General features: G+C 45.5%; 1 protein-coding gene across 2 annotated transcripts in view; it reads right to left on the bottom strand.

The window, feature by feature from the left end:
- SCAPER (S-phase cyclin A associated protein in the ER) overlaps positions 1–14281 on the bottom strand; it is a 2262878-nt gene that overhangs the window by 526598 nt on the left and 1721999 nt on the right. For both annotated transcript variants that reach the window (XM_069222023.1, XM_069222024.1), the window contains exon 27: positions 1427–1659. In XM_069222023.1, the coding sequence (XP_069078124.1) occupies positions 1427–1659 (233 nt within the window). The remainder of the gene's footprint in view (positions 1–1426; positions 1660–14281) is intronic.

Below are 14281 nucleotides of genomic sequence, written 5' to 3'. Positions count from 1 at the left end.
ATACCCCGTGGTTAAAATATGTATCTAAGTGGTATGAGAGATTAGGTTTATCACACCTATGGGAAGCTCCTCAGAACATGACAACATGTACCAGGAAATATGTAAAGGACACCTTTTGGTCGTATGTCAACGGAGAGCTATTGCATAGTTCATCGATTGGTATTCTGACTCTGAATTTTTTGAACATAAAAGATACACCTAAATTCGAACAATTTTTGGATGAGATCGGTCCCCCACTGGCAAAAACACTATATCTACAGTTTAGGTATGGGGTCTTACAGATTAATGCTTACACATGCAATTGGGGAGGGGTAAAGGGTTGTGAATTGTGCACTCTCTGTACTTTAGGGGCTAAAGAAGATGTTGTTCATCTACTCTTCTTTTGCCCAGTATACAAGAAATCAAGGGATCGTTGGATCAAACCCGTTTGTAAATATGTGGGGGTTAGATCCTACAAAGAAGCAGAGCGCATATTTCAGTCTAATACTTCACAATTAGTGGTGTTTGGCACGAGTAGATTTTTATTTAATGTGTACCTTATCAGAAAACGACTCGGTCACAAGCTATAATATTTTGTTAGGTGGCCCGCTCTTTCCCTTCCTTGTAAAGGTATATGATGCACTGTTTCTTCGATCCAAGTTAATTAATTTTTCAGTTCTGGCTTTTAATTAATTTATAAACTGTTATTTATATTTTTATATGCGGTACTGCTTAATCATGGAGACACCCATATATCTCTTGCCAATTGTATGTATTGTATCTTATACTTAATTGTGAAATGTATATATGTATGTTGTATTTATCTCTTGTCTTGACTTTTATGGCAATATTTGCCTAAATAAAGTTTAACGAACGAACGAACGAATGATGCTAACTTCCACACAGGATACTGTTTATATCTGGCGTGCTGTACGTCCCGCACAGCATATAGCCTATGGACTGCAACTGTGTCAGCAGTAATACGGATAAGCACTCGGCCTCAAACGTACAATTCAGAGGATGGCTCAATGAAACCCTACTGCACTCCTGTATACCGGACTTCCGAGCATGCGTAGTTTCCTCCATCGGTCCACCGGCCACAGAAATGAAAACAATCTGTCAATTTGCAAGTATCGCTTGATTTGCTTTCTGAAGCTTGAAGCCTGGAAAAGCACCTTCCCTTCCTGTGTGCGTGCTCGAGGGCAGACTGTGCGCACCCCACACACCAACTGCTACTGAGATCGCATTACAAAAACCTACAACTACAACTTTCAAGGGAGTTCAAATACAAATAAAGTTCACACAATCTTAAAGAAAACTAGAGAGAAAACAGAAGACACCCTTGCAACTCTGACCGCAAGCAGTGAATCATAAATGTAGTTTCAATTTAACTGTATTGACCAAACGACAGCAGCTGATAAACGTGTAATCCGGGAGAATGGCTTACCTGATGACGTCCTGAACCCTGCTGTTAAAGGCTTCCGCTTCGGTGGGCTTATTTTTGGTCTCCTGTGTTAGGATTTTGGGGGTGGCACACTTGTTTCTTTCGTCGGGGAGACTGAAGAGCAGACCGCCGAACACTAATGAACTCAGGCGGAGAAGCCCTGTTGTAAACCCCTCAAACACCTGTTTGTTCACACTTCTTCCTATGATGCCGTTCTCTTCTCCTGGGACATTAATCTGCAGGAGAGAAAAAGTTAAGTCTGAACTTCAACAGCACTGAAACAAACACAGCGGCACTACACCCACGTTTAACCAGGTGGCAGATAAAAAGCGCCCAGTAGCCAACATTGCTTATTTTCATTATCTATTGGAAACATTTAGCCAACTATACTACAAATGGTAAATCCCGGCTCTAGGGCAATTCTATGGGTAAAAAGCGGTACAAAAGAAATATGTGCATGGTTATCCACGAATCATGCAACATGTCTGCAGTATTTTTATGAAAACAAAACAGGAAATCGTTGTGGCAATGTAAATTGTCACTAAGGATGGGCACTTGTCCATAAAGACGCTGAGTGAGAAATGCGATCAACATCTACAGAGTTGGTTCACGTATGTCTCTAAAACAGTTTTCAATTATGCAACGTGTAAGATGCAGCTAATTTGCAGACCTTTCCATTTGCACATGTGCACTACTAGTGACCAGTGCAATAGAATTACTACACAAGGCAGGCTTTTGACTATTCCTGTTAACCTAAAGTTACATCATTTGCCACACTGCATAAACAGCACAAGCACAGGGCAACAGCAAACATCTCCATCTCTTTATATTTATCGCTTTATTGCTCACAAAACATTACTTCGGAATGAAGCATCAACTTGTACACCCCCCATATGAATCTGAATTTGGATTTATTGGTTAAAGTCATGCCCTTTCATTTAACTTAAGGTAAGAACGTGTATGTTTGTGTTAGATGGTTCCATAAGTGTCGCAAGTGCTTCTCAAAACTTTTAAAGTGCACTGCCTTGTGAAAATTACATATGCTTGATGTGTTATAACACTCTACCTTTTCAAAGGTAACACCTGTAAAACATTCACCACTTTCCAGGGGCAGCTCCTCCATTAGGGCGGAGGAGCATTGCCCCTGCCAGCAGTTGCAGGTGCAAACCTTTTACCAAAAACGATTATTACCAATAACGTTTATTACCGGTTGTAGGTAAAAGGGGCGGGGCCACAGGCTGTGCGAGCACTGAGAGGGAGTTCACAGCACATGTATGTTTGGCTGGCTGGCTGTCTCTGCCCAGCCAAACACACATGCGCAGTAGGCTCTTTCCAGCCTGGCAACATTGTTGACGGGCTGGAGAGAGCATGCACAGGCTCCCAGTCTGCTTGGGAGCGCCCTGGCTGGACACTACCAATCAATCCTGACGCTGCTCTGAGCAGCATCAGGAGCAGCGTCAGGATAGGCCGCAGGGCAGGCTGGGAGCCTGTGCTTGCAGCAGAGGAGCGGATGCAACAGTGCGGCGATGGAGGTGACTGGCACTTTCTATTTGCTTGAAAACTACTGGTGAATAAATTGTGCATAAACAGTTCACATATACTGAACAGCTGTAGTTTGGATGACACTGGACAATCATTCTATCTACCTGGATGAAGACAATTCCTTTTCGCTTCCTTATCTTCAAAGTGGATATTTTCCACCCCTACAACCACTTTTGCTTTGGACTTTGAAATGACTATAGTAGGGGATCAAACCACTTATTAATAGATTCTATATCTGTGTAATGTTTTGATGAATGTTAATTCTTTATTAACAATTTCTCATGTAAACATATTTGTGTTATATCTAAAATTTATGATTTATGTATTAAAAGTTTTTTGTTTTAAGCTCTTCACTTTTCAAATAGCACACTCGGTATTGATACCACTTTAGGGACAACTTATCACACACTTGAATGTGTATGACTATTGGAATTTTCCATATTAGAGGGATACTTCTTTGTGTGTGCTCCGTTCGCATTTTTTCGCAGAGTTCACATATACTGAACAGCTGTAGGCTGCATGCATTATTGTCAGGCATTTCTGGCTTTAGGAACTGCACTAGATTGAGAGATGCATACATTATGCCATCTCTGTTAAGTCCCTGAAACGTATTGAAAAAGCTTTGCGAACGGGGCGCTATAGTTTGAAAACATTTTATCGTTTTATAATTCATAGGAGCCCATACTCTCGCCCATACAGAAGGCCGTCTCTAGTTTCCTTTTTACTTGCGACCTTTGATGTCTCTAGTCACCTGTATTAAAGAAATGGCTTGCTGCTGAACTGTATTGATATATTTCAGTTACGTTCTCAGGTCATAATGCCTCCTGCAAAAGCGGGCAGCCAGGGTAAAAGGTTCTTCAGAATAATTGCAGCTGCAGTGTAAACAACAAAACAAAAACTGTGTTTTTTGTGTTTCTGTTCTGTTTTGGCAATGATTATAGATCAGCAAAAAGGAGATATTTATGGCAACATGTTTATTTTTAGTAGCACTACACGAGTTTACAAGAAAGGTAGAATTACTCTGCATGTTGCTAAACATTTAGATCTACAGCTTTTCTCTTTTAATCAGACTTGCATTCATTTGATTTTATTATAGTTTTGTTACAAATTACTGATTTTTGGTTCGTTTAATTTCACACTCCAGTTGCTACTTTTGTACTACATATCTGCAAACATACTAACTCTTTCCATCTAGATCAGTATAAAACTAATGGTTTAAGTGGTAGTAGGAAGAGTGATGGTGTGAGCATATATTGTAAGGAATAAATTACTACCTGCCATACAGTAAAAGGGTATTGCAAATCACTTCTGAGTTCCATGAACTTGTAAAGGAACTTAGATTTCGGCGCGGTTCCTCTATATGGTCACAGAACTCCTCAGTGACTTACAATATCCTTATAACATACTGCAGGCAATACTTTTTTCCCCATATATGATAAGTGGGATACTGATACTATGTATGTATATAATATTACTACAAGGCACTACTGATTATCTTATTACAAATGCTGGTATCAGATCGCACTTGAAATAAGAAAATTACAGAAGAGTAGTAACATCACAAAGCACATCTTAGCAAATGAGTAATGGTTTGTTGCAGTCCACGCTGCATCATTCCTCTTATTTAGGTTGGTACTGCCTATGACAAAGTTTGTTGGAGCTTTTGTGCATTTTAGATTTCTGTGCATTATTAACAATTTGAAGAATGTGGATTTATGTTTGAGTTTACATGTATACACTGACATGGTACTATTACCTTTGTAACAAATTTGCTATGGCTTGTTAAAGTGCTCTTTTCTGGCTTATGCTAACTAGGCCTCAGTTAGATCTCAATGTCAACTTGTTCAAAATGGAGGTCTCCTGCTGCATATTCACTGTTCACGATTTCTGTACACAGTCAGAGTCAACTGTGTATTTCCATTGACGCTGTTCTTCCTGTTTCCAACAAGGGCACAGTAAGGTTGCAGTTTCCCAAGCCCCTTCTACTAGCTCATTGTACTGCAATAATTCACAATTGTTTGCTGTTCTTCTTGTAACTAGTTGAACAAGTTACTTATCTTCGATAACACCTTATCTGGTAGAGACAATATCTAGTTGTAGATTCATTGCCTTTGAATTCCCCCCAGGCGCCACACCGGGTCTGAAGATTTTCGTTAGCAGTACCCCTATGCCCAAGGTGGCGTTGATTGGCTCCACGTCTTCACCGGCGCCGTCCGCACTGGATATGTTGTTGCAGTTCCTATATAAGCACGACCACAGAGCGGACGCCACTTTCACGACTTTCTATGCCAGAAGCGCAGAGCCATGAAGAACACTGACTACTGGTGCGTCAAAACTAAGGAGCTGAAATGGGAGTCCCTTCCCCTGGAAATCAGCTCCCAGAGCGCGGAGGATTGGTAAGGAATCTACAACTATTTTCTCTACCAGATAAGGCGTTACCAAATGTAAGTTATTTGTTCATCTGATAGAGACTTCTAGTTGAAGATTCTTTACCTTTGAATCTATACCCAAGCAATACTATCCCCGGAAACCAAGTTTTCCAGGACCAAACAGGCACAGTGCTCGTCCCTACGGGCCTGACTGTCCAGGCAGTAGTGTTTGGCAAACATGTGCAGAGATGCCCATGTTGCAGTGTGACATATATCAAGGACTGGAACTCGGCATCGTAACGCAGTGGTCACAGCTTTAGCTTGGATAGACTAAGCACAAATCCTCAGGGTGTTGCTTTTTGGCCAGTGCGTAGCAGATTTTAATGCAGAGTACGACCCATCTGGAGACGGCCCGCTTCTCTTCTTCCCAACCTTTCTTCGCAACCACCTAACCAACAAAGAGTTGGTCATCCACCTGGAACTCTTTTGTACAATCAAGGTAGAACACCACCGCTACTTTGGGTCCAAACGGTTGAGTTTTTCCTCTTCCTTAGAAAGATTTGGGCAAGGTGATGGACTGGCCTACATGAAAGGGCGTAACCACCTTTGACAGAAAAGAGATCTAGTGCAAAACACACTTTTGTCAGGATAGATAGAAAGCTAGGACGGCTTTGATGAAAAGCCTGCAGCTCACTCACCCTGTACGCAGATGTAATGGCCACAAGGAAGGCTGATTTCAAAGTGAGAAGCCTGAGAAGACAATTAAGGAGAATCTCGAAAGGAGCGCACATCAGAAATGTCAAAACCAAATTCAGATCCCAAAAATGAATGTGGCTTGAGGAAAGAGATGTGTAAGACCTTTGAGGAACCCATGTATAAAAGGGGACTTAAACAAAGAAGGTTGATTAGAAAATCTAAAAAAAAAAAAAATCAGAAATAGCAGACAAATAACCTTTAAGAGTGCTCATTGCAAAGCCCCCCTAGGCAAGAGAAAGGATAAACAATAGGACCCGAGAGAGAGGGGCAGAAAGGGGGGGTCAAAAAACCAGTCCGTGCACCATGCCATAAAATTCTTCCAATGACGGGAATATACCATTTTGGAGCAGAGATGCCTGGCTGCCAAGACTATGTTACAGACTTCAGGAAGAAGGTCAAAAGCTGCAAACTGTAGTCGCTCAATATCTATGCAAGAAGGCAGAGAGTGGACAGGTTTGGTCACAGAAGCCTCCCCTGCTGCTGCGACAGAAGATCTTCCCGAAGGGGCAGACTGATGGGAGGATCAACGGACATGCTCAGCAGCTTGGCATACCAGATGCTCTGTGCCCAGTATGGAGCCACAAGGAATACTTGGTCTCGGTTGTTCTAGATCTTCTTGAGAACGCTGGGAAGACGTGGTATGGGCAGAAAGGCGTATAAGAGGCCTGAGTTCACTCGAGACAAAAAGCGTCTTTGAGTGATTGCCACCTTGTAAACTCCAACGAGCAAAACTGCTGACAATGCACATTCTCAGCGAGGCAAACAGATCTAACTAAGGCTATCCTCACTGCTGAAAGAGACCACGCGCCACCTCCGCATGAGATGCCATTCGTGATCCGCTATGGATTTTCGGCTGAGTTTGTCTGCTCTGGCATTCAGAGAGCATGCTGGATGTTGAACCACAAGATATATATCCTGCTGCTCCAGCCATGTTCAGAGGTGCAGAGCCTCTTGACAAAGGGTCCACAACCCCATCCAGCCCTACTTGTTGCAGTACCACATGGCAGTACTGTTGTCCGTGAACACTTGCACCGTCTTTCCCTTGACAGAGGGAAGAAATACTGTCAAAGCTAGCTGGATCGCACAGAGCTCCAAACGGCTGATGTGGAGCCCGAATTCCGCGGGAGACCAGATGCCTCTGATCTTCACCTCTCCCAGCTGGCTGCCCCATCCCAGGAGTAATGTATCTGCCACTACTGTCAGATCTGGTTGGGGAAGGAAGAGGGATCTGCCAATTGTAGGAAGGTGCCTCTTTTGGCATGGTTACCTCTCCACTTTTTGTCTGGTATTGACGCTACCGTGACTAAATGTGTGCTGGGATCCACCTAATAAGGCCCCAGCACCAGTGTTCTTTCCCTAAACTGTATCATTGTTTCCATAATTGGCACACAGCTAAGTCCCTTGTAAAAGGTACCAGTGGTAACAAGGGCTCTGTGACCAGGGAAGGTCCCATAAGGGCAGCAGCATGCATTGTGCCACCCTAAGGGACCCCTCACCAAGTACATGCACATTACCATCGCAGATTGCATGTGCTGATGGGGAGAAAAAGGCAACATTGACATGGCACCCCTTCCAGGGTGTCATGCCCACAAACCACTGCTTGTGGCATAGGTAAGTCACCCTTCTAGCAGGCCTTACAGCCCTAAGGCAGGATGCACCATACCACAGGTAAGGGCACAGCTGCATGAACAATATGCCCCTACAGTGCCTAGTCCATTCTTAGGCACTGTAGGTGCATTGTGGCCATATTAAGTACATGAGCTGGGGGTTTCTCATTACAAACTCCACAGCTCCATGATGGCTTCACTGAAGGCTGGGAAGTTTGGTATCAAACTTCTCAGCACAGTAAAACCACACGGATGTCGGTGTTGGAGTTGTTTTACAATGCACACAGAGGGCATCTTAAGATGCCTCCTGTATTTCACCCAACCCTTTAGTGTAAGGCTGAATAGTCTGTGCCAGTCTGCCACTAACAGGCACATTTCTGATCCCATGGGTTGAAAGCCTTTGTGATCTCTGGGGTCAGAAACAAAGCCTACTCTGGGTGGAGGTGCTTCACACCTCCCCCCTGGAGGAACTGTAACACTTGGTGGTGAACCTCAAAGGCTCAGGCTTCCTGCTGCAGTGCCCCAGGCCACTCCAGCTAATGGAGATGCCCGCCGTCCAGACCAAGCCCTACTTTTGGCAGCAAGTCCGGCAGGAAAGCTAGGAAAAACAGGGACAAGTGACCACTTCAGCTGGGACCACCCCTAAGGTGTCCAGAGCTGAAGTGACCCCCCCCCCCCCCCTTACAGAATCCTCCATCTTGTTTTGAAGGACAGGGACAAATAGGGTTAGGAATGTGTCCCCCCTCCCCAAGGGGAGTGGGCACAGGAAGGGGGTTAGCAACACTCAGGGTCAGTAGCCATTGGTTACTGCCCTCTGACCCCCCCCCCCCAAGGCCCCTACATCTAGTATTTAGGAGCTCCCTTGACCCTTACTCACCAGATTCCTGGAGACCTCAGAAAGAAGAAAACTGCTAAGCTGACCCCCGCAGTGAAGACTCCAGATGACAACTGACTTGGCCCCAGCCCTCCTGGCCTGTCTGCAGCTTCAAAAAAACCCTGCTCCAAGAAGGCGACACATCCTGCAGGACCAGCGACCTCTACAAACCCCCAGAGGTCGGGCTGCCCAGCAGAGGACCAAGAACTTCTGAGGACATCAGCCCTGTCCAGAAGAAATCATCAAAAGGACTCCAGAAACACTCAGGATCCAAAAGTCCTGCCCACTCTGCACCAGACACGCACAGGCCAAGTCAAGGTGGCTCACTGGTCCAGAGAAGGTCCCCAGGTGATTCTGACCTCAAGTACACCTTGGGTTGGCCCCTCCTGGCCAACACAACAATGCCTGCAGCTTAAATCCGGAGGACACACCTGACCGCGACTGGATCAGATGAAGATTCCCGACGCCCAAGGAGACATATGCACCCTTAGCCCCCTGCCCTTGGAGAAATCCGATTGACAGTCAAGCAACGTCCAACGGGCGCCTCCCATACCTGTCCAGTTGATGGTTTCCTGGAACTGACACCCTCGACCCAGCCTGCAGCATCTTTTGTGACCCCCGGGATCTCCCCCATTGAAAAGCATTGGGTGCCCAGTGCTGTGTTTGCACCCTGCACCCGGCCGCCCCTGTGCTACTGAGGGTGTGTGTTTGGTGTAATTCTGTGCACCCCTTCCCCGCCCCCCCCCCCGGTGATGACCCCCAGGCCTATGCCCTGGAACCACAGGTACTTACCTACAATCTGCTTTCTACCGAGCACCCCCGCTCCACATTGGATTCCATTACAAACCTGACGTCACCTTTGACCTCTGCACCCAGCCGACCCCGTGTTGTTGGTGGTGCACTTTTGGGGTCACCCTAAACTTTGACCTATGTACATCCTAAATCACGAAAACTGGAATCATAAGTCGTGTATTACCCGTTTGCTGTGCTAAAACTTTTCCCCCCTAGGACTCCAAGGACTACTTTTGAAATTGAAAATTGCTACTTACTTGTAAACTGCTTTATTTACAAAAACCAAACAAAGTACATTTTATACATATGCTTGATACCTATTGACAACTGTACTTACCAGCAACAAAGTTTTTCTGGTTCTAGTTATAAAGTAACAAATATTTTTGCTATATAAAAACTGTAGGAAGTTGGCTCTGTATATACTACCTCAAAGCAAGAGATAGTGTGCACAGAGTCCGAGGGTTCCCCTTAGAGGTAACATAGTGGCAACATTAGATAATTCTAATGCTCTATTTGGGGTAGTGTGGGCGACCAGTAGGCTTATCAGTGGGTAGTGTTAAGCATTTGTTGTACACACACAGGCAGTAAATGAGAAACACACGCTCAAAGACTTAAGTCCAGGCCAATGGTTTTGATATAGAAAAATATTTTTCCTTAATTTATTTTTAGCGCCACAAGTTCAATATTTGAAGTATATACATAAAATGCAAGGTACTACACACAGGTAAGTTAGGCACTTTGAATTAGAGTAATAGCATACACAGTTTTAGTAAAAATGGCAGTAAGCTATTTTAAAAGTGGACAGTGCAAAAATCAACAGTACCGGGGGGAGGTAAGTAATGGTTAGTTTGTTAGGTAAGTAAGACACTTACAAGTCTCAGTTCCTGGGCATAGGCAGCCCACCGTTGGGGGTTCAAGGAAAAGATACCACACTAGCAGCTCAGGGCCGGTCAGGTGCAAAGGTCAAAGAGGTGCCCAAAATACATAGGTGCCAATACATAGGTGCCTATGGAGAAGAGGGGTGCTCCGGCTCCGGTCTGCCAGCAGGTAAGTACCGCGTCCTAGAGGGGCAGACCAGGGAGGTTTTGTAGAGCACTAGGGGGGACACAAGTAGGCACACAAAACACACCCTCTGCTGCAAAGGGACGGCCGGGTGCAGTGTGCAAAGCAGGTGTCGGGTTTTGTATTAGATACAATGGAGAGACCAGGGGACTACTCTAGCGGTGCAGGCAGGGCACAGGGGGGATTCTCGGGCCAGCCACCGACTGGGCTAGGCAGAGGGCCGCATGAGGGTCACTCCTGCACTGAGGTTCAATTCCGTCTGGTCCTGCGGGCTCCGGGTGCAGTGCTTGGTCCAGGCGTTGGGTTCCTTGTTACAGGCAGTCGTGGTCAGGAGAAGCCTCTGGATTCTCTCTGCATGCGTCGCTGTGGGGGCCCCATGGGGGTCGTCTTGGGCTACTCATGAGGTCGCAGTTACCTGGGAGTCCTCCCTGTGGTGTTGGTTCTCTGGAGCTGGAGCCGGGGGTGTCAGGTGCAGAGGGTGAAGTCTCACGCTTCCGGCAGGAAGAGCGAGTTCTTTAGAAGTTGCTTCTTTGTTGCAAAAGATGTTGCTGTTGTTGAGCAGAGCCGCTGCTCACTGGAGTTTCTTGGTCCTTTGGTTCAGGGCAGTCCTCTGAGGCTTCAGAGGTCGCTGGTCCCTGTCGGATGCGTCGCTGTTGCAGTTTTCTTCGAGTCAGGAGACAGGCCGGTAGGGCTGGGGCCGGTAGGGCTGGGGAAAAAGCAGTTGTCGTCTCTGCAGGGCTTTCAGGTCAGCAGTCCTTCTTGTTTCAGGTTGCAGGAATCTCATTTCCTGGGTTCTGGGGTTCCCCTAAATACTGAATTTAGGGGTGTGTTTAGGTCAGGAGGGCAGTAGCCAATGGCTACTGTCCTGGAGGGTGGCTACACCATCTTTGAGCCTCCTCCCTGAGGGGAGGGGGGCACATCCCTAATCCTATTGGGGGAATCCTCCAAACTCAAGATGGAGGATTTCTAAAGGCAGGGGTCACCTCAGCTCAGGACACCTTAGGGGATGTCCTGACTGGTGGGTGACACCTCCACCCAGTGAAAGCTTTGTTTCTGTCCTCAGAAAGCACAAAGGCTCTCACCCCAGGGGGGCAGAAAGTCGTCTCAGTGGCACCCTGGCGCTGACCAGTCAGTCCTGCACTGAAGGATTGGGTAAATTACAAAGGGCTTCTTCTCAGATGCCCTCTGTGTACATTTTGTAATAAATCCAACACTGGCATCAGTGTGGGTTTATTATTCTGAGAAGTTTGATACCAAACGTCCCCGTATTCAGTGTAGCCATTATGGAGCTGTAGAGTTCATTTTGACAAACTCCCAGACCATATACTTAATATGGCCACACTGTACTTACAATGTCTAAGAATAGACTTAAACACTGTAGGGGCATATTGCTCATGTAGCTATGCCCCCAACTGTGGTATAGTGCACCCTGCCTTAAGGCTGTAAGGCCTGCTAGAGTGGTGACTTACTTATACCACAGGCAGTATTTTGTGGGCATGGCATCCTGAGGGGGATGCCATGTCGACTTTGCCATTTTCTCCCCACCAACACACACAATCTCTAATGGCAGTGTGCATGTGTTAGGTGAGAGGTCCCTTAGGGTGGCACAACACATGCTGCAGCCCTTAGGGACCTTCCCTGGTCACAGGGCCCTTGGTACCACTGGTACCTTTCACAAGGGACTTATCTGTGTGCCAAGGGTGTGCCAATTGTGGAAACAATGGTCCATTTTTAGTGAAAGAACAGTGGTGCTGGGGCCTGGTTAGCAGGGTCCCAGCACACTTCTCAGTCAAGTCAGCATCAATATCAGGCAAAAAGTGGGGGGTAACCTCAACAGGGAGCCATTTTTCTCCAAAAACCACTGGCCTGGAGTTAGCCATTGAGTGTGTTCCTCAATTATTGCCTGTGTGTGTACAACAAATGCTTAGCACTACCCTCTGATAAACCTACTGCTTGACCACATTACCACAAAACAGAGCATTAGAATGTTCTAATTTTTCCACTATCTTACCTCTAAGGGGAACCCTTGGACTCTGTGCACACTATTTCTTACTTTGAAATAGTACATACAGAGCCAACTTCCTACAGTGAAGCACAAAAACAACACTATCATATTGTCACTATGATCAATGGACTATTTCCTATCTAGGTATAATTTGAGCACAGCATGTTAAGCTCTAATTCTGCCTTTCAGGTTCCCCTGGGAAGACATCAACCCCCATACCTGAGCAAAGGCCTGTGGTCTGCGTTAGCATCTGTAGCGAAGCATTCAGCATACAGTCGTAGTCCCCTGGCTGGAATCTCCCTCTAATGTGTAAGGGACAAGGAAGTGTTTATATAATAACACAGATGATGTTCTGAGAAAATGTCCGTAAGCAAGGATATGTGTGTTTTCTACGAATGTTGGAGACTAAACTTCTACCACGTTCACCGGCAATGTACCGAACTGTAGCTTTGAATGAAGCACAGAGTGATCAACAATGTCTTGTTTGAGAACAGAGTGCTGGCCTAGGCAAAAACAGTTAGATAGATGAAAATAAAACAAGACCGTAAAAATGGTTATTGTAATAATAATAATGCGAAGCTGGATAAAACATATCTAGATTTAAGTGCACAGCGGCCTAGTGTGTTAAAATAACGTGCATGGAGCTATAACTAAAATGGCTACACAACAAAGTAATAATCACAATCCTTCTCAGGGTCAACGCTCAAAGTTCCAAAATGTACCTGAGCTCAACCTCCTGGTAGCTATGGTAACTTAGGGCAATGAGTAAAGACTTTATGCAGTACTAAAACAGTAATAAAGTTGAAATGCAAAACAAAAAAAAGTCTTGGAAAATTTTATAAACAAAATGTCAAAAAGCCATTAAGGGGAAATGGAGATATGAATTTTTAAAGTTTTAAGTAGAAATAGTGGCAAGATGCACAAAGTGCCAATGATAGTCAGTGATTGTAAAAGAAGAAGAGGGCTGAGGCGCAATCTGATGCGGACTGCGATGGAGCATGGGTCGGATACACAAACCAGGTTATGGGCAAAAGAGTTTACCTTCTGACCTTAGTCCTTTACGTCCTAATCCACCACAAGAGTATACTCCTAAAACTCCCACCCCCTCCCTCCAGAACTCAGGGAAGATTCACGGGGTGTCAAGCAGAGGCCAACAACAGGGACCAGTTAAGCTCCAGTTGACACTGGTCAGCTGGGCAGTTGCAGGAAAATGCCCCTTGTAGCTTGTTGTGTGCCTGTAGCTTTAACAGGTCAGCCTTTTGACTCATGGAGTCCACGTCTTTTGTCCTGGGTGCAGCAGGGAGAGTAGATCCAGTCTTCGAGGCTCTTCTCAGGTCTCAGACAGTAGGCTGCCCTTTTATGATCTTTCATCGGACCTTGCGTGTCCTGAAGTGTGTGCCTGCAGATGCCACATTTATGCCCGGCACAACAAAGTGGGTTTGAATTAACCCTGGGTACCTCCTAATGGATGAGGTAAAGGTTCCTCTAGCTAACCTTACCGCCACTGGACATCTTCAACGTGGTCTAAAATCTTCAAGCTTATTAAATCTGGCCTTGGACGGCTGGGGATGTGTGTGGGAGTGTACAATGGTAATCTTAGTGTCCTTCCACAAGTGTCCTCCCACATCTAACACCAAAATCAATTTGCAACAGTCTCCGTATGCCACAACAACACAACCTCAAAGACAGAAGTCTGACAGAATAAAGCAGAGTTTGTAGCAACCATATATGGGATACACATGAATTGGTTTAGCATCCTGCCTTCACTCTTTGAAGTGCATCCCAGATGTTGTATGTGAAGCCAGCAAACCTGTCAAACCAGCTATGACTTTGTAATGTCAAAAGATGCCC

This window comes from Pleurodeles waltl, chromosome 3_1 (assembly GCF_031143425.1).
Source record: "Pleurodeles waltl isolate 20211129_DDA chromosome 3_1, aPleWal1.hap1.20221129, whole genome shotgun sequence".
Classification (NCBI taxonomy): domain Eukaryota; kingdom Metazoa; phylum Chordata; class Amphibia; order Caudata; family Salamandridae; genus Pleurodeles; species Pleurodeles waltl.
This window is presented reverse-complemented; position numbering and strand designations above follow the sequence as displayed.